The 26,195-nt window shown below is 54.7% G+C and overlaps 1 protein-coding gene across 4 annotated transcripts; it reads right to left on the reverse strand.

The window, feature by feature from the left end:
• Nucleotides 1-615: 615 nt before the first annotated feature.
• On the reverse strand, nucleotides 616-25,178 carry PPP1R12C (protein phosphatase 1 regulatory subunit 12C). Of its 4 annotated transcripts, none has more exons than XM_082367925.1 (22): nucleotides 24,711-25,178; nucleotides 20,723-20,853; nucleotides 20,528-20,646; nucleotides 13,296-13,455; nucleotides 6,985-7,129; nucleotides 6,818-6,892; nucleotides 5,425-5,498; nucleotides 5,217-5,344; nucleotides 5,025-5,098; nucleotides 4,604-4,762; nucleotides 4,460-4,527; nucleotides 3,715-3,852; nucleotides 3,438-3,528; nucleotides 3,013-3,096; nucleotides 2,874-2,934; nucleotides 2,634-2,719; nucleotides 2,489-2,535; nucleotides 2,314-2,377; nucleotides 1,990-2,094; nucleotides 1,588-1,638; nucleotides 1,345-1,395; nucleotides 616-1,250 (listed from the first exon to the last, which is right to left on the reverse strand). In XM_082367925.1, the coding sequence occupies exons 1-22, from the start codon at nucleotides 25,029-25,031 to the stop codon at nucleotides 1,164-1,166; spliced, it is 2,319 nt and encodes a 772-aa protein (XP_082224051.1). In that variant the 5' UTR covers nucleotides 25,032-25,178; the 3' UTR covers nucleotides 616-1,163. The 4 variants fall into 4 exon arrangements, with proteins under 4 accessions (XP_082224051.1, XP_082224049.1, XP_082224052.1 ...); XM_082367923.1 differs by having other exon boundaries at nucleotides 2,314-2,407; nucleotides 24,711-25,177; XM_082367926.1 differs by having other exon boundaries at nucleotides 2,314-2,407; nucleotides 3,715-3,798; nucleotides 24,711-25,176.
• Between the last annotated feature and the right edge of the window lie 1,017 nt (nucleotides 25,179-26,195).

Below are 26,195 nucleotides of genomic sequence, written 5' to 3' on the forward strand. Positions count from 1 at the left end.
TCCCTAACCCCCGCCGCCCCCTCTGCTTTCTCTCCGCAGCACTACCACTGGCAGCACATTTATCTTGTCCCTGGGTGCCTCATGCCTCTCCTCCTAAAATGTACCGGATCTTTCCCTGTCTCATGCACTACTGTACCACCAACACGTAGGACACGGCCAGGCAAGCAGAACAGGACCACGAATGGGCGAGTGAATGAATGAATGCCCCAACTTGGAGGATTGCTCCTACTTGGCTCCAGCCAACTGCCGCCGAGCAGGACTGAACAGCTCGCACTGTCGGAGTCCTGTTTACTCAGAAAAGTCAAAACCCCGGACTTTTATATGTGAACTACCCCAAGTTTTAAATGTTGGCAGCTGACTCAAATTTGTTGCAAAAGAAGTGATGGCAAGACCCAAGCTCCCCAACCCAATATTCACAGCCCCTACCCCTCGCCCGGCTGACCCTTCCTGCTCTGCACCAAGCCAACTTGTGACCACGTGGGCCCTGGGTTGGGACCTCTGCTCCAACTAGCCGCTCTTCCTGAAGCCCCGTCCCACCCCGTGACGGGCAGGCACAGCCCCAGCACGGAAGCGGGAAGCAGTGCCCCACCTCCAGCCAAGGACGCAGCCACTGAGTGGCAACTTCACGGCTTTTATTTGTGGTGCCTGTGCTTTATCTCGAAAATACCTTCTCCCCCTGCCCCGGAGAGTGGGCCGCGAGGGGGCAGCAAAAAATAGAAGACATCCCTCCCTATTGCACACGGACCCTATATACAGGCCCACCTGGCCGAGGCCGGAGGGACTATTGGCACATTCTCGGATCCCTGTTCAGGAGTGGGAGGGGTGATGAGGGTGGCATCACACGTGAGGGGGGACCTCTGGGCGGCCACTCTGGTCCTGGCGCTCCTTGGTCCTCGGTTCCTTCCTGGTCCCGCCTCCAGCCCGTCCCCCCTCAGCGACGTCCCCCTACCTGGCTCGGCCTCCGCCTCCATCCTGGCCTCGGAGGGCCCCCCTTGGCTCCTGGGGACTCTGCACCCCCTCCCAGTCTGGAGGTCCCGAGGGGAGGTTGTGGCTTCTCACAGACTCCCCGGGAGCCCTGTCACTCGTGTTCACGCAAAGGAAGGGGTGCACGTGGCAGAAGCAGCTGTATAAATACGGGTGCGGGGGAAGGGCCTCCTCCAGAGTCACTTGGAGAGTTTGCTGATGACGCGAATCAGGGCTGCGTTCTCGTCCTTGAGTCGCTGGTTGTCAGCCCGGAGGTCGGACAGGGCCTGCGAGGTGGGACGGGTCAGCCAGGTGGCCCCGGGCAGGCTGCACCCACTGCCCACCCTGGCCCTCTGCCCTCAGCTCCCCATTAACATTCACCTTCAGCTCCTCCTCCAGCTCTGCTGCCTTCCGCTCCAGGGCCCTGCGCTCCTGGAATAAACAGGGGAAGGTGAGGACGAGGGACTGGGGGTGGGGGAGGGCTGGAGATCAAGTACGGCTGAGAGAGGTGGGGAACGGGCAGAGGGGCGGGTTAGGAGGTCAGTGTGGCCCTCTTCATCCAGGCCCGCCTGAGCTCGTAAGGCTGGGGACACAGCTGGCCCCACTCCAGCCACCCTTACTCACGAATCTCTCCAGCTCCAGAAGGGCGGGCCTCTCTGCAAATCGCTCCTGCCTCTGGTGGGGACACAAAAAGAGCAGGGGTCAGAGAAGCGTCCAAACCGCAATGGCCAGAAGGGGGAAGCCAGCAGTGAGAGGGGGGAAAGGCAGACTCCTGGCTGGCCCAGACCTCCCCACCCACTGCTCAGGACCACAAGCCCAGCCGCTCTTGGGCCAGGCTCCGCCTCCGAGATCCTAGCTCTGCCCCTCATTCGCCCCTCATTGCCCACGCTCCGCCTCCCAAGGGTCCTAGTACCCCCACCACTCAGGCCCCTCCCCTCGACGCTCTGGCCCTACCTCCCAGGGATCCGGAGCCAGCACTGGCACGCCGGCCAATTCCCACCACCTCCAGGGCCGCGGCGTCCTCACCTGCGTGGCACGCTCCAGCTCCACCTTGAGCTGCGCCAGCTGCAGTGTGGTCTCGGTCAGGGCCTCGCGAAGTCGTTCGTTCTCACTGCGCAGCTCTGCATACAGCTGGGGGCCCCAGGAGGAGGAGGGACACGGGGGTCAGGCTGGCCGGCTGAGGTGCCGCATGTTTGCGGGGAAGGGGGGTGACTGCGGCTCAGGTGGGGCGGAAAAGAGCAGGATGCCCCGATCGGTCAGGCAGCGCCACTAGGTAGGGGGCAGGCGGGCAGGTATATAAAAGCCAGCAAGTGGGGGTTAATGGCACGATCGTGGGGTGGGATCGCGAACCTTCCTGAAGCCTCCATCAGGCTCTTCCGATTCTGGCTCTGGTTCTGGGTTGAGGTCCCGCTGCCTGCGGGAAGAGGGGCCGCCCTCGGGAGTGCTGGGGTGAGGGCAAGGAGGGCGTCATGGGGCGCGCCCACGGCCCCACAGACAGCCCAAGCCCTTCCTGCCCACCCTGTACCTGGATCCTGGGCTGCGGTCTGCAGGCGCCGGCTCCGCCTCCTCCCCCTGTGGGCGGAGGTGGGGTTCAGCTTGGCTCCACCCCCAGCCCACCTCCAAGGCCGGCCCACAGCCCCAGCTCGCCCCGCCTGGGCCCCACCCCTCACCTCCGCAGGTCCCCGCCGCTCCTTGCTGACTGTGCGATGCTCCTCGGGGGCCTGTGGTCCTGGCCCTCGGCCGTCGGGCGCCTCTGCTGGGGGAAGGGCAGGAGTCAGCCCAGTGATCTGTGCAGGGCTCCCTCCTGCAGGGTCAGGGTCTCTGGGCCCGACCCCCAGGAAAACAGTAAGGCTGTAGCAGGAGGGAGCCGGTGGGCCCAGGAGGACCACCTCCCAGAGACCAGACCTCACCTCTCTGGGCAGGGCCATCAGAGTTCTCGACCCCAGGGACTCGGGGTCGCCGGGAAGGGTCCTGCGGGAGAGGGGCACGGGGGTCAGAGGACGAGGGCGTCTTGTACCACCCCCTGCCCGGGCACCTGAACCCTCTCACCAGGCTTTGCAGGCACGACTTCTCTGGCTCTGGGGCCTTTCCTGCAGCCTTCTCTGCTTCTTTAAGGTCTGTCAGAGTCACACCCTGGCACGGAGAAGGGGCAGTCAGCGGGGGTCCAGGACTCAGGGCCCAGCCCCTTCAGGACAGAGTCCAGGCCCCCAGGCCCTCCCCCCTCAGTCCCAGGGGTCCAGACCCCCAGCCCCTCCCCCCTCAGACCCAGGGGTCCAGGCCCCCAGCCCCTCCTCCCTCAGACCCAGGGGTCCGGGTCCCCAGCCCCTCCTCCCTCAGACCCAGGGGTCCAGGCACCCAGCCCCTCCTCCCTCAGACCCAGGGGTCCGGCCCCCAGCCCCTCCCCCCTCAGACCCAGGGGCCCGTCCCCCTGCCCCTCCCCCCTCAGACCCAGGGGCCCATCCCCCATCCCACACCTGTGTGGACCTCCGGGACTGGCGCATGAGGCGAGAGCGAGCTTTCCGCTGAGATTCAGACTCCTCGTCCCGCACAGGCATCTGGTAGGACCTGCGTGAAGGGCCCCGACCTCAGAGAGGGTTCCTTTGGACCCTGTCCCATCCCATGGCTGACACTCTCAGGGGGAGTCAAGTTCGGCCAGAGGACCTCAACGCCAACCCTGGGACTCCTGGGTAATGCAGTTGTCTCCCAGCTGGGGAGACAGCTGCTTCCTGCCCCCAGGCCTCTTCACCTCACCTCCGGCGGTCCCGGGAGTCCGCTGGGGGCGCTGCAGAGGCTACGGGGACATTTGGCTTCACTGGGGATTCAGGCTCCGGAATCCTGGAGGGAGGAGTGGAGTTATCCAAGGGAGGAGGAGGCCTGGAGATCTCAGACCTGTGTGAATTCATTCAATCAGCAAATATTACTCAAGCTCGCGTTACATGGCAGGCACCAGACATACAGCAAGGAGCAAAAGAAAAAGAAACAAATTATCTCTGCCCCCATGAGTCAAATCTGAGCAGAAAAGATGCAAGCAAAAGAAAGGATAACCACAGAAAGATCAGGACACCACATGATACATCAGGAGGATAAAGTACTCTGGAGAAAAAAGACAGAGCAAGGACGGGAGACCGGAGGTGTGCATGTCCGGATGCTGGGGCAGTGGGGCTGGTGGGCCTCCCTGAGAAGCTGACATTCAAACAAACCTGAGAGAGGGAGGAAGGAAGCCCTGTGGGGGTGAGCGGGGAGCCACAGTGAAGGGCCCGGGCAGGAGCAAGCCCGCGTCAGAAAGGAGGGTGGAGGGATGGAGAGGGGGGTGGGGGCCGCCGGAGGCCGGATCACGGTGGCCTTGGAGTTTTACTGTGAGCTTTTACTTGATGCACCAAAAGGGAAACTGAGGCCAAGAGTGGGAGGCAGGGACCAGACCCCAGAGAGCAAAGGCTGACAAGACAGGGGCCCAGACCTGCCCCACTCCCGGCGGGACCCGGGCCGTCAGACTCACGGGGCAGAGGACTCCGGCACCTTCCGGGAGGGGGTGGGGGTAATTCTGGCAAGACGGGGCTCCCTGGCCTGCGGGGAGAGGAGAGGAGGGGGCTATTCTCCTTGACTAGGCAGGGTCTGGTCCCCTGCCCCGCACCCTGCTCACCTGAGTGGAGGTCCCTTCCAGCCGCGAGGAGGAGGCGGAGCGCTGCAGCCCAGCCCCGGGGGCACCCTCGGCGCCCCGCCTCTCCACAGGACCTAGGGCCCCAGAGCTCCCCGTCTTCTGGAGGCCAAAGCGCGTGGAGAAGGGGGCCTCGTCGGGGGTCTGGAGAAGGGAAGGGTCTCAGTTACAGGGAGAGGGTCCTACTTCTCAAGAACTTCAAGTGTTACCCCCAAAAGGACCACCACAAACTACAACTGAGGGGTGGGGAGGACAGGCACAGCCAGGAAAAGGCAGTCAGTTGTCCCAGAGGATTCTGGGAACTGTAGTCTTCACCCCACCTGCCTTGACAAGAGGTTCACAGCCTTTACGGCTACGCCCCCCCTAACCTCCCAGGCCAGCACCGCCTCCGGGAACCCAGACTCACCATGGGGCTCCTAGGGCTAGAGGGTGGCGGGGAGGAGACCCCGTTGAGGGTTCTGGATTCTGCAGGGGGTGGCTCTACAGTGTAGGAAGCGGGAGAGGTCACAAGGATCAGCCAGCTGCCTCTGAGCACCCGCCCTTCCTCCCTCAGACCCCTCCTCTCCAGATTCAGGACCCCAGCCCCCCAGCCCCTCACCTGAGGGGCCTTCTTCTCCCTCATCCTCGTCCCGGATTGGGGGCCCCCCTGCCCCTCCAGGCCGGCGCTCCTTGGACAGGTCCTGGAGGGAGATCTTCTCACGGCTGCTCAGACGACATACGGAGCTCCTGGTGGGAAGGGGAAGGCGTTGGGGTCCAAGCCCTGGGGAGCCTCCAGCCCACCTACCCTGCAGGCACCTCTCCCCTACCTTCGGTGTTTGCTGCTGGAGGGCCCCTGGGGCTCCTGGCCCCTGCTCTGGGAGGCTTGCTTCTGGTTCCGAAGCTGCAAGGGGAAGGGGGCCGCTGGGGAGGTGTAGAGCACGCAGACCCTCCTGGGTCCCACACACAACTGTGCCGGGGTGGAGGTGGTACAGGGGGGAACGAATGGGATGATTTGTGCACCCGCTGAGTTCTCCTAGACATGGCGCCCTGGGTCTCAAGTATGTCGTCCAGTACTCAGGGGCCCCCAGGCTTCCTGGCCTCTACCTCCCAGGGGCGACCTGCCCAAACTTCTCCCCGACCCCTCAGCACGCCCGGACACGGGCTGCCAGGCCCGGCCTCCTCCCTTAAGGCTCGCTGTCAGGCCCAGCCCCCAAATGGCATCTCAGGGCGCAGTTCCCAGACTGCTGTGTCTCCACGCCTCGGAGCCTGCACAGCAGTTCCCACGCCCCTCCTAGCAAACCCCTTGTGCTGCAGGTCTCCCTTCCCAGACACCCCCAGGCCTCGTCTGTGCCCCCACCTCTCAGAGACCCTGCCCCACCCACTAAACGCCCCCCCAGGGCCCCCAGACTCCTCACCCTCACGCTGCTCCTCCCTGGCATTCGAGGCTCTTCAGGGTCTGCCCCTCTCCTAATTCCGGGTACCATACGACTCCCCACCCCCGGGCCTTTGCACATACTGTTCCCTCAACAGTGTGCGAGCCCTAGTCCCCAGGACGCTGCCCAAGTCCGCCAAGCCGGAAACGGGACCGTCTCCCTCAATGTTGCCACAGCCAAGCTTTAAACACGGGGATCTGGCCCTGTCTACCTGCCACTCACCAGAAGCTCCAGGTAGAGGGCCTGGCCCCCAGAAGGCCTCAGGAGATGTTTCTTGCTACCTAAGAGTGCTTACTGTGTGCCACGCAGGGTTCTGAATGCTTTTGTTTAGTAACATACACACCACTCATAGCATAATACATACTCCACGTAACAGCACGTGTAACTGATAAAGTGCGCCGTACTATCCCCATTTTACAGATGAGATAACTGAGGCCCAAAGAGGTTAAGTGACTGGCCTGAGCTCACACAGCAAATCCATGGCAGAGCTGGGATTCAGACCCCAAGTCCACACCGTTCACCCCTTCATTCTGCGTTTTTCCAGCGACAAGGCCTGGCCCAGTGCTGGTGGGGGGGGAGTCCCAGGGGTGACAAGGCCCAGCCCAAGCCTGGATAGATGACTCCCATCGGCATCCCAAGGTCCCCCGGGGCCCCAGGCCCCGCCTTCCCCTAGTGCCCAGCTGTGCCCCTCCTCCTGGCTCCCCACTGGGCCCCGGTCACCGGCCAGGGAAGAGCAGGTCCCCAGGGACGTGGAGGCCCTCCCTCCTGGCTGCAGACAGACACTCACGTCCTCCTGCTTCCGGGCCAGCTCCTCCAGCAGGCTCAGCACCTCCTCATCTGCCAGGTCACAGGGACGCTGCCCCTGGGTGGGGAGGGGAAAAGGCAGGTGAGGAGGAGGTGGAGGGGCCCTCCCACCCCCCACCGGTCCCCGGGGCCCCCGGACCCGGCCCTCACCGCGTGCGTCAGCGAGTCCATGCCCCCACCGTGCTCCGCCAGCAGGCGGCAGGCGTCCTCCACGCCCCAGTGGGCTGCGGCGTGCAGCGGTGTCCAGCCGTCCCCGTCCCGCAGCTCCGGGTCGTAGCCGGCCTGAAGGAGCAGCCTGGGGGCCAGGGACGCTCAGGTCAAGGACCAGGGCAGGGGCTCAGGGCTGAGAGCTAAGGTTGGCCAGCTGTGCTGCACCGAAAACAGTCCTGGGCCAGGGGGTAAAGCGCCATGGCCCCAAGGCGCCCCCTCCCCGAAGTGGCCCCCTCTGCCACTGCTTTGACGCCTCCCCTGGCCTAGCAGGTGGCCTCTGGAACCCTGCTTCTTGTACCTGAAGTGCTCGACTCTTTTGAGCGTCACCCCTGGTTGTGAGACAGCTCCAGGGGAGGTGAGGGCAGGGGTTCCCCAGCACCCAAGCCTAGAGAAAGGATGAGACCCCAGAAGGGGCGGCCTGGGGGCAGCACTGTTCCAGGAACCCTCCGGCTCAGAGCAGCGGTTCCCGACCAGGACCACATTGCCGCCTGGGGACGTCTGGCCGTGTCTGGAGACGTTTCTGGATGTCACAACGTAGGGGTGGGTGCCAGAAGCGTCAGTGGGTCGGCGCCAGGGGTGCTGCTAAACATCCCACAGCGCAGAGGATGGTGCCACAGCCAGGAACGATCTGGTCCAAATGCCACCAGTGCCGAGACAGAGCCCCTGGCTTAGACGATTCTTTCCCGGGAGATAATCACCACCTTAGACCCAGCCAGGAACGATCTGGTCCAAATGCCACCAGTGCCGAGACAGAGCCCCTGGCTTAGACGATTCTTTCCCGGGGGATAATCACCACCTTAGACCCAGCCAGGAACGATCTGGTCCAAATGCCACCAGTGCCGAGACAGAGCCCCTGGCTTAGACGATTCTTTCCCGGGAGATAATCACCACCTTAGACCCAGCCAGGAACGATCTGGTCCAAATGCCACCAGTGCCGAGACAGAACCCCTGGCTTAGACGATTCTTTCCCGGGAGATAATCACCACCTTAGACCCCACGATCTGGTCCAGGGCAATTCTGCAAACTCAGCGTAGGGTAGACACGCCTGCTGTTAGAGAACTGCATTTAGGTTCTGTGTCAGTGAGAAAGAGCTAAAGCAAGGTGGGAAAGGCAGAGAGATGAGGTACCTTGTAAAGAACCGTTTTAAACAAAAGCTCCTCTGTGGGGCCCCCCAGTTCACTCTGCTCCAGCCATGCGGGCACCCCGCTCCTCCCCCAAGCACGCGCCCACGTTGGCTCCGCTGTTCTCTCTGCCCAGCGAGTGTTCTCGAGGCATCAGTGCCACCCTCTCGGCAGTCACAACCCCCTCACCGAATCTCGAAGAGGACCTCCCCACCGCACTCGCTCTCCCCAACTGCCCTGTTTATATCCCTCTAGACCAGTGGTTCTCAGCTGGGGACGACGCTGACCCCCAAGGGACACTGGGCAACGCCCAGAGATGTGTCTCGTTGTCGTGACGGCGGTGGGGTGTGACTCCCGGCATCTAGCGGGTGGAGGTCAGGGGTGCTGCTCAGTGGCCCACCCCCATGAGCAGGACAGGCCCCCAGGGTTACCCAGCCCCACGTCACCAGGGTGGAGGCTGAGGACCCCTCTCTGAGCACTCAGGGCCACGTGATGTGACCGGCTTCCTCAGTCACTTGTCTGTCTGTCTCCTCGACAAGGCTGCGAACGGCACATGGGCCCAGGTCTGTCTCGTTTGCTGCTACATCCCCAGTACCTAAACGATGGCCTGGCATACAGCAGGTGCCCAGTAAGTGTTGAGTGAATAGCATCAAAGAAATGTACACCTTTACTCTGCCACTCATCTTTAACGAGGAGAATGTCAGCGACATTCTTCCAAAAATGCAGTCCATAGATCTGGTTGTAAACCCATACTAAGGGGCGGAAATGAAATTATAGTCAGTGAGTATCTCTAAGGCCAAAGCATTTCAGTTCTGTGGCAGAGAATGAGGCTGTCCATGAATATCCACTCTCCTTCCACCTTTAATAATAGCACCCAGGGACTTCCCTGGTGGTCCAGTGGTTAAGACTCTGTGCTCCCAATGCAGGGGACCCAGGTTCAATCCCTGGTCAGGGAACTAGATCCCGTGTGCTGCAACTAAGACCCAGTGCAGCTAGCTAGCTAGCTAGCTAAATTAAATAAATAAATAAATAAATAAATAAATAAATAAATAAATAAGTAAGTAAGTAAGTAAGTAAATAAGTAAAAAAGTAAGTAAGTAAATAAGTAAATAAGTAAATAAGTAAGTAAATAAGTAAATAAGTAACTAAGTAAGTAAAGTAAGTAAGTAAGTAAGTAAATAAGTAAATGAGTAAAAAGTAAGTAAGTAAATAAGTAGGTAAATAAGTAAGTAAATAAGTAAATAAATAAGTAAGTAAATAAGTAAGTAAATAAGAAAATAAGTAAGAAAATAAGTAAATAAGTAAGTAAATAAGTAAGTAAATAAGTAAGTAAATAAGTAAGTAATTAAATAAGTAAGTAAATAAGTAAATAAGTAAGTAAATAAGTAAATAAGTAAGTAAATAAGTAAATAAGTAAGTAAATAAGTAAATAAGTAAATAAGTAAGTAAATAAGTAAATAAGTAAGTAAATAAGTAAATAAGTAAGTAAATAAGTAAGTAAATAAGTAAATAAGTAAGTAAATAAGTAAGTAAGTAAATAAGTAAATAAGTAAGTAAATAAGTAAATAAGTAAATAAGTAAGTAAATAAGTAAATAAGTAAAGAGTAAGTAAGTAAATAAGTAGGTAAATAAGTAAATAAGTAAATAAGTAAGTAAATAAGTAAGTAAGTAAATAAGTAAATAAGTAAGTAAATAAGTAAATAAGTAAATAAGTAAGTAAATAAGTAAATAAGTAAAAAGTAAGTAAGTAAATAAGTAGGTAAATAAGTAAGTAAATAAGTAAATAAGTAAGTAAATAAGTAAGTAAGTAAATAAGAAAATAAGTAAGAAAATAAGTAAATAAGTAAGTAAATAAGTAAGTAAATAAGTAAGTAAGTAAATAAGTAAGTAAATAAGTAAGTAAATAAGTAAATAAATAAGTAAGTAAATAAGTAAATAAGTAAGTAAATAAGTAAATAAGTAAGTAAATAAGTAAATAAGTAAGTAAGTAAATAAGTAAGTAAATAAGTAAATAAGTAAGTAAATAAGTAAATAAGTAAATAAGTAAATAAGTAAGTAAATAAGTAAATAAGTAAGTAAATAAGTAAGTAAATAAGTAAATAAGTAAGTAAATAAGTAAGTAAGTAAATAAGTAAGTAAATAAGTAAATAAGTAAGTAAATAAGTAAGTAAATAAGTAAATAAGTAAGTAAATAAGTAAGTAAATAAGTAAGTAAGTAAGTAAATAAGTAAGTAAATAAGTAAATAAGTAAGTAAATAAGTAAGTAAGTAAATAAGTAAATAAGTAAGTAAATAAGTAAATAAGTAAGTAAGTAAATAAGTAAGTAAATAAGTAAGTAAGTAAATAAGTAAATAAGTAAGTAAATAAGTAAGTAAATAAGTAAGTAAGTAAATAAGTAAGTAAATAAGTAAGTAAGTAAGTAAATAAGTAAGTAAATAAGTAAGTAAGTAAATAAGTAAGTAAATAAGTAAGTAAGTAAATAAGTAAGTAAATAAGTAAATAAGTAAGTAAATAAGTAAATAAGTAAGTAAATAAGTAAATAAATAAGTAAATAAGTAAGTAAATAAGTAAATAAGTAAGTAAATAAGTAAATACGTAAATAAGTAAAGTAAGTAAATAAGTAAGTAAATAAGTAAGTAAATAAGTAAATAAGTAAGTAAATAAGTAAGTAAATAAGTAAATAAGTAAGTAAATAAGTAAGTAAATAAGTAAATAAGTAAGTAAATAAGTAAGTACATAAGTAAGTACATAAGTAAATAAGTAAATAAATAAGTAAGTAAGTAAATAAGTAAGTAAATAAGTAAATAAGTAAATAAGTAAGTAAGTAAGTAAGTAAGTAAATAAGTAAGTAAATAAGTAAGTAAATAAGTAAATAAGTAAGTAAATAAGTAAGTAAGTAAGTAAATAAGTAAGTAAATAAGTAAGTAAGTAAATAAAGTAAGTAAATTAAGTAAGTAAATAAGTAAGTAAATAAGTAAATAAGTAAATAAGTAAGTAAATAAGTAAATAAGTAAGTAAATAAGTAAATAAGTAAGTAAGTAAATAAGTAAATAAGTAAGTAAATAAGTAAGTAAATAAATAAGTAAGTAAATAAGTAAATAAGTAAGTAAATAAGTAAATGAGTAAGTAAGTAAATAAGTAAATAAGTAAATGAGTAAGTAAATAAGTAAATAAGTAAATAAATAAATAAATAAATAGCCACTGCAGAGCCCTGAATGAAGATGAGGCCCCCTGCCCTGGGAAGACCCTTCTAAAAAAAAAAAAAATGGCACCCAGCTTTCAGTGGGTCGCCTGCTGAAGTAGAATCTCCCAGTCTCCCTCACAGCTAGGAGTGGCCAGCTGAGAAGGGTCTGGCAAATGGGATGTCAGTATTCAGTATGTACACCACTTCTGGACTGTTCTTTTAAAAGAAATGGACATTTGCTCCTTTTGCCCCCTGCTTTTTCCTGCTGGCTGGGACACAGATGCAATGGCAGGAGCTGAAGCAGCCACCTGAGACTCAGGGGTGGAAGCCACGGGTAGAAGAGGGCACAGCTTCCAGGGCTGGGCACATCACCGGGCCTGACCATTCACAGTGTCCCACCCTCCTTGCCACAGGGATCAGCCCTGGGATGAGCAGGTGTGCAAGGTAGCCCAGTGAGTATCAGACCCAGGACTTTCGCTGGAACTACGGAGGACGAGGCACTCTACCTCTGAATTAGGGGAAGCAGCCAGGACATGAGCCTGGAGTTGCTGGGCGTCATCTTAAGTTCCTCACTGAAGAGCTTCCTTTTTTTTTCCCCCAGCCGCACCGTGCAGCTTTCGGAATCTCAGTTTCCCGACCAGGTAGGTACTGAACCTGGGCCACGGCAATGAAAGCCCAGCATCCTAACTACTAGGCCACCAGGGAATTCCCCTGGAAGACCTTTCTAAAAATTCATTAACACAGAGGTGAGCAGAGATGGAGAGATTCATCTGGACTCCATTTATATACTAAACATAAAGTATAACATCACATGAGAGAGAGGGAAAAAATAAAGAGAGAACAGGGGAGCCTGACGATAAGAAGTAGAGCCAACTACTGACAGGAAGGGGTGAGGCACTCAGAAATGGACAAGACCAAGGTGAGGATGAGAAGAGAGTACACAGTGCAACAATTTAAAATATAGATGCACCAAATAACCTGGCCTTGAAACATGCAGCACAAAAACTGACACAACTACAAGGAGAAACAGCAAAAATCCACAATCATAGTGAGACATTTTACTGCACTTCTCACAGCAACTGACAGAATAAGCATATGGGGAAAAAAAAATCACTACGGATATAGAAGATTTAAATAGCATGAGTACAAAATGGACCTATTAACCTATATAGGACGCTGTACTTAACAACACAATTCTTTTCCAGCTTACAGACTGGGTTATGAAGCACTCCAGCTTACACAGACTGGGGTATGAAGCAAACCTCAATGAATTCCAGAAATCTGGAATCACAGAGAAACTGTTCTCTGACCACAGTGCAAGTAAGCCAGGAAGTGAGTACAGGCAGATCTCGGAGATATTGAGGGTTTGGTTCCAGACCACCGAAATAAAGCAAATATTGAAATAAAGCGAGTCATATTAATTTTTTGGTTTGCCAGTGCATATAAAAGTTAAGTCTGTTAAGTGTACAACAGCATTATGTCTTAAAAAAAAAAAAGTACATACGTTAAAAAACACTTTATTGCTAAAAAACGTTCACCTTCACCTGACAACGCAGGGTTGCCACAAATCTTCAATTTGTAAAAAAAAAAAAAAAAAAACACTATTGGCGAAGCACAATAAAATGAGGCGTGCATGTAATTCAACTACGACTAGAAAATCCCATGTATTTGGAAATTAACGACGTACTTCTAAATGATCCCTGGATCAAGGAAGACTACAAGTTGGAAAACGGTTTAAACTGAAGGACAGGGAGAAGCATGCACATCAAGACTTAGGGATGCAGCTAAGGCTGTATTTAGAGGGAAATGCATGGCCTTAGGTACATAAATTAGAAAAGGGAGGGAATGGACAAAATCCACAGGAAGGTGTAAGACAGTGAGAAGGAACAGGCTGCCCCAGAGCAAGGGGCAGGGGAAGAAGGAGGGTCTACACCGGCCCAGCTCACCTCATCACTTCGATGTAGCCCTTGGCGGCGGCCACGTGCAGGGCAGAGGCCCCCGTGCGGGGGTGCCGGGCCTCTGGCATGGCGCCCCCGTTCAGCCAGCACCTTGTGTCGTGAAGCAGCAACTCCTCCTCGGCCCGTTTGGCTGCTTCCACATCCACACCTGGGAGGACGAGAAGGGGGGATAGGTGGGACACCCACCCTGAGACCCAGGAAGCACAGAGTGGCACCTGGCCTGGTGTCTCTGCTCTGAGCGCTCCTCAGGGGCTCAGAGGACCTGAACTAGCTCTGTCACTTCCCAACCATGCTCCGTGAAGCCCTGGGTTCCACTAAGGGTCTCTGAGTCACTGCTGGGGGCTGGGAGGATGGAGGGCGCAGGAATCGTACATCTTACACTTCCTATCACCACAGATACAGTCCTTAGCCCAGCATCTTTGTGTGTTTTGTCACCGTTATCACTCATGAGTAGGAGAAACCAGGCAAAAAGCCACTAAACAGTGCCCGTACCATTGGGGCAACGGCACCTTCCCACCAGGTGCTGTTCCCCTGCTGTCACCTGCACAATCTGTGCGAGGCAAGCATACTTCCTCACTCGCCAGTTTCACTGTAGTCAATTGGTCTCATGGAAAACTGTACTGCGTTATGGATGCAAAAGGCAAGTTATGACTTTAAACATAAGTTGACTGTGGATCAAAACAGGCAGCCTACATTACATGAAATTTCTAAAAATCTTATATGTTCTGGTATAATGTTATAAGTAATAATCCTAGTTATTACTTTAAAATGTATATCTCAGAAATAACTAATTTTCTTGTCAACTGCATTATTATGAACTTTCATCAAATCTTTAACCGTGGTCATTTTTAAGTCTTTTGTCATTTACAGACAGTTCTGGGTGTACTCTGATGATTTTGCAAATATGTTCCTATAAAAGGGTTTCATCTTCAAGAAATTCATGGAAAAGACTCTGACAAGTACAGGTTTCTGGTAACTGACTGTACTGCTGAACTGAATGAATAAGCATTTTCAGAACTCTAATGAAAAACTGATGAACTCATAAAAGTGCTAACAAAAGATCAAGATGAAAAAAAAAATTAATTACATGGGACTGAGTGAACTGATGAGGATGAGTATAATTTTTGTGACTTTCTGTCTGAATTTAAAAAAAAAAAAAAAAATCCCACAAGGACTCAGAGGCAAAGAATATACAAATCAATTTTCACTGCAAAGTAAAGGAGCTGTTACAGTGGAGGATTACTGGACTGAATGTCAATATTATGACATAGTATGAGTGTGTTTCATGTTTGGTAATTGCAATCATTGTTGCTTTTGTTGTGGTCATCCATGTACAATGCTTGGTGTCAGTCTATTTATCTCTTGTAAAAATAAAATACAGTGTGTGTGTGAAAAAAAAACAAAAAAAACAAAACAAACAAACAAAAAAACAGGTAGCCTTGTTGAGGCTGGAATATTACCTTTTGACTGTCACTGAGAATCTGTACTTTCACGTTATGAACTATTGAGACGGGAGTCAAAAACAGTCTCTTCCAGGGAATGTGTACTCTTTCTCCTGGGAAGTGTATCACTGGCTGTTATTTTTTCGATTGTGAAATTTCTCACTCGCCCAAGTGCTGCACAGAGTTGAGCCGTCCTGCTCAACAGCCGTCAGCAACGTGCAGCTACGGAGCCCCTGAACCGCGGCTACTTCCCACCGAGACGCCTTGTAAAATACACTGGATTTCGAAGCATAGAAAAAAAGAGTGTGCGGCAGCTCACGCGTGGTCTTTCATATTGATTGCATATTGAAATGGTAATGTCTTGGACGTACTGGATTAAGTAAAATATATTACTACAATTAACTTCACCTGTTTTTGTTTTTCCACGCGCCTACTTGGAAATTCTCAATTACGCTTGCGGCTGACTCTGGCTTTCCACTGGACAGCACTGGCGAAGGTGCGGCGTACGGCCGCTTGGCTGACAGCAGTACGAGGCGACAGAGGCAATGACAGCGTGCCCCTCCCCGCGGCCCCAGAGGTTAACCACCGTCACGAATCTGCTTTCATGACCGTGAACCTGGTTACACCCTCACCGCAAGGTTGTAAACGCTGCCCCGGGGCTACCCGGAGGATCCCAGAAACGCAATCCCCGCCGGGACCGAATCTGTCCGGGTCCAGCTGCGCACTGGCGCCACCCGGTGGCACCTGGGCACTCGGACTAAACTCCAGTGGATTACCTTAGGGTCCCCTGGCTGGCGGAGACTCCCAGAGGCAGCTATTCCAGGAATGGCTGGCTGGCTAGGGCCCATCCCGCAGGCCCAGGCTGGGGTGGAGGCCCGGGGAGTGCCGGGGACTCAGGGACAACCCCCCCCCCCCCCCGCCCTCTCTCCTCCCCGACCTCCTTAAAGGGAATCACCTACATTCGGTCCTATTATAGATGCAGGCGCCTTGCTGCGGGCAGGGAAGGGCAGAGTTTGCCAACCTTTTATTCAGCAATCAGTTAGTATCCTGCGTGTTCAAACGCATCCTTCGGCAATTTTGCTCTTTGCCGAGATTTGCCCATGTTTATTAGCAGAGCTCTTGATGGGGGTCGGCAAACTACGGCCTGCACGCGCAGGCCACCTGTTTGGTTAACATAAAATTTACCGATTTCACTCTTTTAAAGCGTACTACTCGGCGGCTTTCAGGACATTCACAACGCGCAACCATTGACCCTATCTGTACCTCAACTTTCTCATCACCCCAAATGGAAACCTCGTACCCCATTAAGCAGTCCCTCCCCAGCCCCTGGCAACCAGCAATCCACTTCCTGTCACTGCGGACTTGCCCCTTCTGGACAGCCACCTGTGTTTGTAAGTAAAGTTTTATTGGAACACGGCCACACCCACTCATTTACATATCCTCCCTGGCTGTTTTCCCCACCACAGCAGCGGGGTAGAGTGGTTGCAACCTGACAGCATGTCCCGCAAAGCCTAAAATATTTACTGCCTACGGACTTCCCCAGCGGTCCAGTGGTTAAGACGCTGAGCTTCCATTGCAGGGGGCACGGGTTCCATCCCTGGTCGGGGAAATTCCGCATGCCGTGCGGTGTGGCTAAAAAAAAAAAAAATTCACTGCCTAAAACGTTTGCCGACCACTGCTTGGATCACTCATTTATAGATGACGGACTGATCCGTTCGCCCTTTGGTGCCGGCCACATCCTCTCAACACTGAGGCCTCGAGTTTGGATGGTTCCATCGGGTGGCCTAGGAGCGGAACTGCTGGAACACGGGGAATGTGGATCTCCAGCTGTAATCCATGCCGTCCAGCTGGTCCCCACGGTGGCTGGAATCACCCGCACTCCTGCGGGCCAGGGATAAGAGCGCCCTGCCTCGCCATCACTGAACTGACTGTCAAAGCTGCCCGTCTCTGAGAGTAACTGCCCCACGTCCACTGTCCTGATGTTGGGATGCCAAGGGATGGCTTCAAACGCTTCAGAAACACTTCACGTGTCCTCCCTGCCCAGTTCCAAGCCCCTGTGGGTCCGAGCGTGGCCCTTCTGAGCAAGCGGCCCGAGAGTCCTGTGCTTGGGCTGTGTCCCTGCGGCCCGGGCTGTGGGAACAGCATCTGCGGTGGAGACGTTGCTTGGACCTGCAGGCATCTGGCCTCCCGCCTCCGTGAAGACTTCTGCCTCCTCCTGACCCCTGCTTTCAGCCGACGTGGTTCCGACGTGGCTGAGCCCGCAGCCCGGCTCCATGGGTGGCCGCTTCGCCAGGCCTGACCCTCCTCCTGGCCACCGTGACTGGCTCAGGGGCCAGCCTGTGACCAAGGTGGCCCTAAGAGCGTCAGGCGGAGGACTGTGGATGGGACTACTGAGGAGTCCAGTTCTAGCTCCGCTGGGGTATCGGCCTGCCCTGCTATAGGAGCCATGCTAAGAATCAATACCTCCGGGAGAGAACCTGCCTAAGGATGAAGTCAGCACAGAGTTCAGCAGTGATGGAGGGATGCTTTTGACTTTGTGCACCTCGATCAAACCATACCTTAAGTCCATGTAACTCCTAGACCTCGGTTACCTACGCCCATAAATTGTCTTCTTTTTTAAACTGTGGTTAAAATACAGAGACTCTGCCGACCGCACTCCGCTGAGGCTTCCGTGTGAGGGAAAGCATCGCGGAGCCGTGGGGCAGGAGCCGCCCGGTTCCCGAGGCAGTGGCTGCGGTGGTGTCGGCAGGTGCCTCCCACCCCCGGCAGTGCAGCAGAGGGGCCTCCCAGTGGGACCACAGGCCTGTGCGCCTGGTCGGCCCTAAGGCAACATCCCCCAACCTTCGCCCCGCAGAAGGGGAACATGGGCTGCTGTGAGAAGGTGGTGTGAGCTCTGGGCACTTCCTGCAGAAACACACAGGATGTCCGAGAGATCACCCGCCCCCTGGTGGCCTCCAAGCACTGCCCTGCAGACTACTTTTTTTTTTTTAATTTTAAAATTTAATTTTATTTATTTTTTATACAGCAGGTTCTTATTAGTTATCTATTTTATACATATTAGTGTATTATGTATCTATCCCAATCTCAGACCACTTTTTTTAAAATTAATTAATTAATTTTTATTTATTTATTTTGGCTGCCTTGGGTCTTCATTAATGTGCGCGGGCTTTCTCTAATTGCGGCGAGCAGGGGCCACTCTTCATTGCAGTGCGCGGGCTTCTCATTGCGGTGGCTTCTCTTGCTGCGGAGCATGGGCTCTAGGCGCGTGGGCTTCAGTAGTTGCAGCATGTGGGCTCAGTAGTTGTGGCTCACGGGCTCTAGAGCACAGGCTCAGTAGTTGTGGCACATGAGCTTAATTGCTCCGCGGCATGTGGGATCTTCCCGGACCAGGGCTCGAACCCGTGTTCCCTGCACTGGCAGGCGGATTCTCAACCACTGCGCCACCAGGGAAGCCCCAATCTCAGACTACTTTTTTTTTTTTTTTTTTTAATTTTTTTTAATTAATTAATTTATTTATTTTTTATTCTATGGCTGTGTTGGGTCTTCGCCTCCGTGCGAGGGCTTTCTCCAGCTGCGGCAAGCGGGGGCCACTCCTCATCACGGTGCGCCGGCCTCTCACCATCGCGGCCTCTCCTGTTGCGGAGCACAGGCTCCAGACGCGCAGGCTCAGCAATTGTGGCTCACGGGCCCAGCCGCTCCACGGCATGTGGGATCCTCCCAGACCAGGGCTCGAACCCGTGTCCCCTGCATCGGCAGGCAGACTCCCAACCACTGCACCACCAGGGAAGCCCTCAGACTACTTTTTAACTAAGGGAGGAAGATGCCGCCACGGCAGAGTCACCTGGGCAACCCCCCTGAACGAGGTTCAAGGCTAACATCACCAGTAACGGGACAGAGAGAGAGAGCTTGTCTCCCAGAGGGACTCGCTGAGAAGTTCCTGCCAAAACTGCAGAACTGAAGAAACAGCCAGGTCCAAGCTGAGGGACCTGTGTGTGAAACAAGGGAGGGTGGGAAGGACGAAGGCTGATCCAGGTGGAGGGAGCTGGACGTGACATTGAGAACCAGGTGCAGGGAGGGACCCAGGGAGGTCCGCTCCCAGAGGAGAGGGAGGGTGCACGGGCAATCGTGCCAAGAAGTTAAAAACTCCTGAGTCCATACTTTACGATTCCACTGATACAAAACGTCCAGAATAGGCAAATCTAGAGACACAAAGCCAATGAGGGGGATGCAGGGCTGGGGATGACAGCTCAGGGGTGTGGGGTTTCTCTTGGGGTGATCAAAATCATCTAAAATCGATGTGGGGACTTCCCTGGTGGCGCAGTGGTTGAGAATCCACCTGCCAATGCAGGGGACATGGGTTCGGGCCCTGATCTGGGAAGATCCCACAGGCCGCGGAACAACTAAGCCCATGCGCCACAGCTACTGAGCCTGCGCTCTAGAGCCCGCGTGCCACAACCACCGAGCCCGCGTGCTACAACTGCTGAAGCCCGCGCAGCCAAAAATAAATAAATAAAATAAAATTTTAAAAAATAATAAAAATTTAAAAAATAAAATCAATGTGGTGATGGATGCACATTTAGTGTGAACACACTAAAAACAAACAAACAAACACCAGATCGTACACTTCCAAAGGGTGAACTGTACACACTGAATTTTATCTCCATGAAGCTGCTGAAAACCCCTGGTAAATCTCAGTGAAGGTCATGTGGGCACTCATCGGACTGCTATCGAAACCTGCCTCTGAGTTTGAAGTTTTTTGAGATAAAAAGGTGGAGAAGGGGAGGGAGAAAACCCCGGTTCTGTCTTTCCTTTGCTTCCCACTCCCCTCCACCTGAACCAAAGCAGGGCTCCTGGACCTCAGCCGCCCACCTCGGCTCGCCCACCAGCACCTCCATACCCTGCGTGGCTCTCACGGCCACCGACACACAGCTGCCCAAGGGCGGGCCCTTGTCCCTCCCGCCCAGAGCCAAGCCGGCAGTCTGGGCGTCACCTCGGACGCCCCGGCATCTACTTTTTACCAGCCTGCCTGCACCTCCTGCGCAGCCCTCCAGACCTGCCAGGCCCACTGGCCCTGCGCTCACACCTTCCCACCCACTGAGCCCCGACCACCCGCGAGGCACTGCTGCCGCCACCCTCGCTCGGGACGAGACGGTCACCTCCACAGCTGCGCTGTGACCCAGGGCTCCGGCGGGAGACCGGGTGAAGCGGTGAAGCTGCTGGCCATCGCCCACCCGACCTGCCCCGTGTCCTCCGCCCCCAGCTCAGCCAGGCGACAGCCTTCCCCACGCACACTGCACACCAACTGGCCCCAGACGGCTATTTTTAGCGGGGCGGGGGGAAGGTGGGAACCTGCTAGAAGTAACACACACTCCCCCTAGAAAAATGAGCATGGCCAGACACAGAGTTTTGAGGGGTCCTGGGCCCCATATTAAGGACACTGGGGCTCAGTGATCCTGAGCAAGGGAGAGACCAGTCCCCCAGAAGCCTGTGCATTCCCCTGCCCGCACCCCAGCAAAATTCCTGAGATCACCTGCAATCGCGTAACGAACCCCTGGACAAGCCTCTACCTCAATTTCCTCAGTCACTCGAGGATAACGTGACACTGCAGGCCAACAGTGGTTTGAGCTCTTATTCTGTGCCGAGCACTTCCTCCAACTACTCTAGGTAACCCCGGGGGTAGGTACTCACACCCCGCTTCCCATGTAGGGACACGGAGGCCCAGAGAGTCAGGGTCCTCCGGAACGGAGGGCCCGCCCCGCAGCAGCCCCCGAGGCCCACCTCGGCGGGCAATCTCCACCTTCAGCAGCCCCTCCACGGCGTCACACTCGGCCAGGTCCAGGGGCAGGTCCCCATCACTGTTCACCGCCGCGATGTTGGCCCCGTGGCTCAGCAGGTACCTGGGGGCAGGGCGAGGTCAGAGCCGAGGGGTCCGGGCCCGTTCTCATCAGGCCCCGCCCACCCTCCCCGCCTCACCTGGCGATGTCCAGGTAACCGCAGGAGGCGGCCACGTGCAGGGGCGTCCAGCCCTCGTTGTCTGCCTGGTTCACCGTGGCACCCTGCTCCACCAGGAAGCGCACCACCTCCAGGTTCTCGTCGATGCAGGCCTGGGGGGCGGGACACGGTGTCACCCTCACCTGGTCCGGACCCCGCGTGCCCTGCAGGCAGGACCCCCGACCGGGACCGCTAGGCAGATGCAGGGCCAAGCGGCCCTGACAGTCAAGGAGAAGACCCAGATGGCCCTGGAAAGCACCAACCCTGTCCCCGGAGGCCCCTCCAGCCACCCAGCTGTTTAAAAGCCCCCGGCTTCCCAGTGCTTAGGTCAGCCAGGCATCTGGGGCTTACTGGAGACCATGAGAGGAGGAACTGGACAGAGAAGAGAGGGGGTTTCACATCCAGGTGTAGGAATCCTGAACAGTGCTTGTTAGATGAGACGTACCCCACAGTCACCACCGAAGGATGGGGCTTCCAGTGATGAACCAAAGGGAAGAGGCCCAGCCCCTCCTCCCTCAGACCCAGGGGTCCAGGCCCTCAACCCCTCCCTCAGATCCAACAGATACTCTACAAGAACTGACCATGGCCCTGCCTTGTACCTGGAGGGGAGACTGCTGGACCCCTGGGGCCCAAGGCTGTGCAGGGCTGGTAAAGTCACCAGGTCCCTGGAAACCTGGGACAGAGTGAGGGTCCCGGGCAGGCCTCCTCCACTGAGAGACATGGCTGAGTTAGCGTGTGCCCTGGACCTGGGGCCCGAGGAGGGGCAGCTCCCCTGCACCGAGGGCCTCCTAGGCACAGGGCGCTGCACCAAGGGGCTTCCACGGGCATCTTCCCCAATCCTACGGCTGTCAGGGTCCTGTTTGATGCAGGAAGAATCAAAGCTCCAGGAGACAAGCGCTCTTGCCCAAGTTGGCACACCAAGCGGGGGCCAGAGAAGGGATTTAGCCCCGGGCACGTGTGAACACTGGGTGGGCACTGGGACCTGAGCAAGGGCTGAGGGATAGGAGTGGACCTGGACTCCTGGGTCCTCAGGGTAGATTAACCTCCAGCTCCCTCACCTCTCCAAAACCGTCCATCTGGAGGAGGGGGAGGAAGCTACAAGGGCCAAGAGCATGAAGTCATGGAAACTCAGGCTGTGAAAGGGGGGCCACACGTGCCCTGGGAACGGGATGAACTCTGGGCTCCATTTATTTCCACTCGGTTGTCATGGTGATGGGGGAGGGGGGCAAGGAGGGAGATGGGCCTTTCCCTTTCAAGGACCTGGCCGGGCACAGGCATCCATGTGAAAGATGCCTGAGGCCTGGGCACCAGGGATCCAAGAATCTAGGCCCCCAGCCCCTCCTCCCTCAGACTCAGGGGTCCAGACTCCCCCACCCCTCCCTGTTCAGACCTAAGAATCCTGGCTCACAGTCTTTCCTCTTCCACACCCCAGGCCCCTGGCCACTAATTACAAGGTAATTTCAGGGAGGGGACAGAATATACCAGCCTCGTCTAGCAGTTGACAAACCAGCCTGAGGTTGGGGCCGAGGCTCGAGAACTCCTAGGGACACGACGAGAGCAGGGAGCTGATGCCTGGGGACCTGCTCCATGCAGAACAGAAACCACAGCCGCAGGACTCACCCAGATAATGTGAGCAACTGTGCCGGTTTGCCTGTCTGGGGGTTTCCTGGGACCTGGGACTTTCAGTGCTAAAACCAGGCCAGTCTTGGGCAAACCAGCACGAGCTGGTCACCAGACACCCACACCTGACCCAAACCCCAGCACCCCCGCTTGCTGGCTGTGTGACCTTAGGCGGGGACTTGCCCTCTCTGAACCTCAGATGCCCTCATCCTTCACGCCTCCTGCAAAGGCCTGGCAAGGGAGCTTACCGAGTGCTCGCCCGTGGCGGGAGTGGGAGAGGGACCCCACCTAGCAGGCCAGGCCGGGGTGGTCTTCTGCAGGGTCTGGGCCAAGGGAGAGGGTGGGGAATGGGGCTTGGCCTGCAACGCAGGGCCAAGAACCCCTTCGGGAAGGTCGAGGGGAGCCAGGGGCAGGGACGGTGGCGGAGGAAGGGGGACAGTGAAACCTGAGGCCCCTTTCCTGGGCGTGCCAAGCTCTGAGACCCTCCTCTAGATGGAGGAAAATGTCCCAGAGAGCACTAGGGCCTCTGCAGGGCACAGGCCTGGGGGTAGGGAAAGGGAAAGGGGGGAGGGGTAGCACTTGGACCAGGGGCTGCAACTCCCCAACTGGATGCCCACGGCCGCTTCCTGAAGGGTGTTTTTCCTCCTTTGCCAGAGCCCTGCCAGGGAGGGGCTGACTACTGGCCCCATTAACAGATAAGAAACCTGAGGCACAGAGAGAAAAGACACTAATTCGAGATCACAAAGTTGAGGAGCAGAGATCAGAACTCAGGACTATTCTGCTTTCCTGAGCTGCTCCTCTTCCCGGGAACCTGAGAAGCGGGCCTCTTCCTGCCTCCACCCCACTCCCCTGCCCCCTGCCAAGGTTTCCTTCCCAGGGTCCTCTCTGGGCCCCAAAGTAACCAAACCTTAGCGGTTCCCACACAGAAGAGGGCTGGGGACTGGACCAATTCGAGGAGAGTAGGAGGCAGACAGCCTCAGGGACAGAGGGAGGGGACAGAGCTCTTCTGTGGCTTGTGCCTGGTGGTCCCACTGGAGATGGGGGGGGAGTGATAATAACACGCAGAACTAGCGAGAACTCTGGTTGTGGGACATTGGGGGGCCCTAGTTCAGAGGAACCCTGGAGACAGCAATTGGAGTGTTTTGGAACGGCATGGGGTCCCCAGGGTGGACACAGAGGAGCAAGAGGGTGCTAGACCCCTTGGGAAGGTGATATGACGGGGGGCTGGGAGAGATGGCACATGCTGCGGGAGAAAGAATCTGCCCACATCCACAGGAGGGGATCCAGGCAGAGAAAGCAAGGTGACCAAAGGACAGAGAGGTGTCCCGAAGCCAGGAAGAGGTGGGTGCTTTGAGCGTGCCCAGAAAAAAAGGGTGATGATGCAGGTCTGGCCAAGGCAAGAGGAGAGGCAGAGAGGAGGTGCCTGGAGAAGAAGAAACATCCCTGAGAGAAGGCCTACAGTGGGAGACAAGAGGTGGCACAGCCCGCAGAAGGAGAATGAAGAGGCCATGAGGGTGAAGGGAGGCGGGGAGACAGCATGAGGTGACCCAGACCCAGGGAGCATCCCCTTCAAGAATACAGAGCTGGAATTCCCTGGCGGTCCAGTGGTTAGGACTCCGCGCTTCCACTGCAAGGGGCACGGGTTCGATTCCTGGTCAGGGAACTAAGATCCCACGTGCTGCGTGCCACGGCCAAAAAAAGAATACAGAGCCTTGAAGGCAGGGGCTCAGGAAAGAGCATCCTTAGACAGCAACAGATGGCACAGACCAAGGATGAAAGAAGTGGCATGGAAGGCCCTGGGCCTAGCCAAACAGGTGGCCCAAACCAGAGACCAAGGGGGGAAGCAGCACAGGCCCAAGAAAGAGAAGGGAGCTGCTCCAGGAAAGTGATACCTGCCTGGAAGGGGGAAGCTGTGGGCACCGGTAGAGCTGTAAGTGTCACAGACTCAGGAAAGAGGTCCAGCATTAGATGACAAGGTAGAGGTGGGACCGATGGAGGTGGCACAGGCAAGACTAGTAAAGAGAGCTCAAGGTCGGGAAAGAGCAGCGCGAAGTGACAAGACTAGGACGGACTGGACTGAGGCCGTCAGCAATGGCTCGGGTCCAGGGAGAGGGCGGCGCAGGGTGGCAAAGACCAGGGTCAGTTCAAGTCTCTCAGGATCGGAAGAAGGGAGCTCGAGGTGGGTGGGCGGAAAAGAGGGCCAGCACGGGATGGCAGGGACCGGAGCAGCAGCGACGGCGCAGACCAGGACTGGCAACGGTGACTCCGGACAGGGGAGGGAGGGTGCTCGAGGTGGCGCAGACCCAGGGCGATTCAGGTCCCCGGGACGGGCCCGGGCGGGGGCGCTGACCTGGTGCAGGGCGCTGATGCCGTCGGCGTTGGTGGAGTCCAGCACTGCGCGGGCGGGCGGCGGGGCAGCAGGGTCGAGCTCGGCGCCCGGGCCGGGGTCGGCCTCGCGCAGCATCAGGCGCGCCTCGTCCAGATCGCCGCCCGCGCAGGCCGCCAGGAACTCGGCGGCGCGCTCGAAGCGCACGGTGCGGGCACGCCGCTCCCCGGGGCCCGGCTCGGCGCCCGCCCGCGCCCCCCACTGCCGCAGCTGCTCCCGCCGCCGCTCGCGGGCCGCTGCCGCCGCCGCCCCGGGGCCCGCCCCCGGGCCATCCTCGCCCGACATCGCGCCGCCCGCCCGCCCGTGAGCGAACGAGCGAGCGAGCGAGCGCCGAGCTCCGAGCCCTGAGCTGCCGCCGCCCGCCCACGGGCCGCCGTGATCTGCCGCCCGCCCCGCACCGTCCCGCGCCGCCCCGCGCCGCCCAAGGATCCACGGGCCCCGCCCGGCGCGTGACGTCACCACGCCGTCCGGGGCACGCTGGGAAATGGAGTCCGCAGCCTGGAGAGGCGAATGGCAACCGCCTCAGGGAAGGCCGCGGGGAGCGCTGGGAAATGGAGTCCATACACGGAAATTGCTCTTGGCAACATTCCGGCCACGATCGGCCCCGAGGCACACTGGGAAGTTCGCAGCTCCGAGGTGTCGAAAGGAAACATGATTGAGAGGATTCTCCTGGGAGTGCTGGGAAATGGAGTCTAAAGGCTACAGGAGTGCCCCCCAGGGCATGCTGCGAAATGTAGTTCACAGCATCAAAAGGACGAAGAACTGGCCCCTGGGGACCTAGTAGGAAATAGACTTGACAGCCCGGGAGTCCTAAAAGGTATAGAACTAATTTTTCCACACACCTTACCCGCTTTCCTCATACCATGTAATTTATTTATTTTGGGTTAGTCTGCTCGCTTCATCTAGAAATAAGCCCCAGGAGGACAAGAAATTTTGTCTTCCGTGTGCACTACTTGCTCCGCGATCGGAAATAGTATTTTGGATGAATGAATGAATGGATTCCCTAGGTCGTGGGAAACGTCAGGACACTACGGGAGATTGAGTCCGCAACCCTTAGACCAAGACAATCCCTGGGTGACCTCCCAGGGCATGCTGGGAAGTAAAGATTGCGGTACAAAGGTCACGGCAATCGGCCGCTGGGCACGCTGGGAAACGTAGTCCTCGGGGCCAAGCCCCTAAAGGCACAGTTGGTCCTAGGCAGAGCCCCAAAGCACCCCAAGTCCCTGATGGAACCCCTGGATCACATCGGGAAATGAACCGAAGAGACGGGGTCCACAACCGGGCTCTACATCATCGCAAGCCATGCTGGGATTTGTAGTCCAGGGCGAGGAGATCGAACAGATGTGGAGGGTGAATTGCCTCATACATAGCACCATAAAGCATGATATAATCCTTATGTTAAGCACTCTGCACTTAAATTCTCATTGGGAAAGAGGCAGGCACTTTTAG

This window comes from Balaenoptera borealis, assembly GCF_965194805.1.
Source record: "Balaenoptera borealis genome assembly, chromosome: 19".
NCBI classification, from domain to species: domain Eukaryota; kingdom Metazoa; phylum Chordata; class Mammalia; order Artiodactyla; family Balaenopteridae; genus Balaenoptera; species Balaenoptera borealis.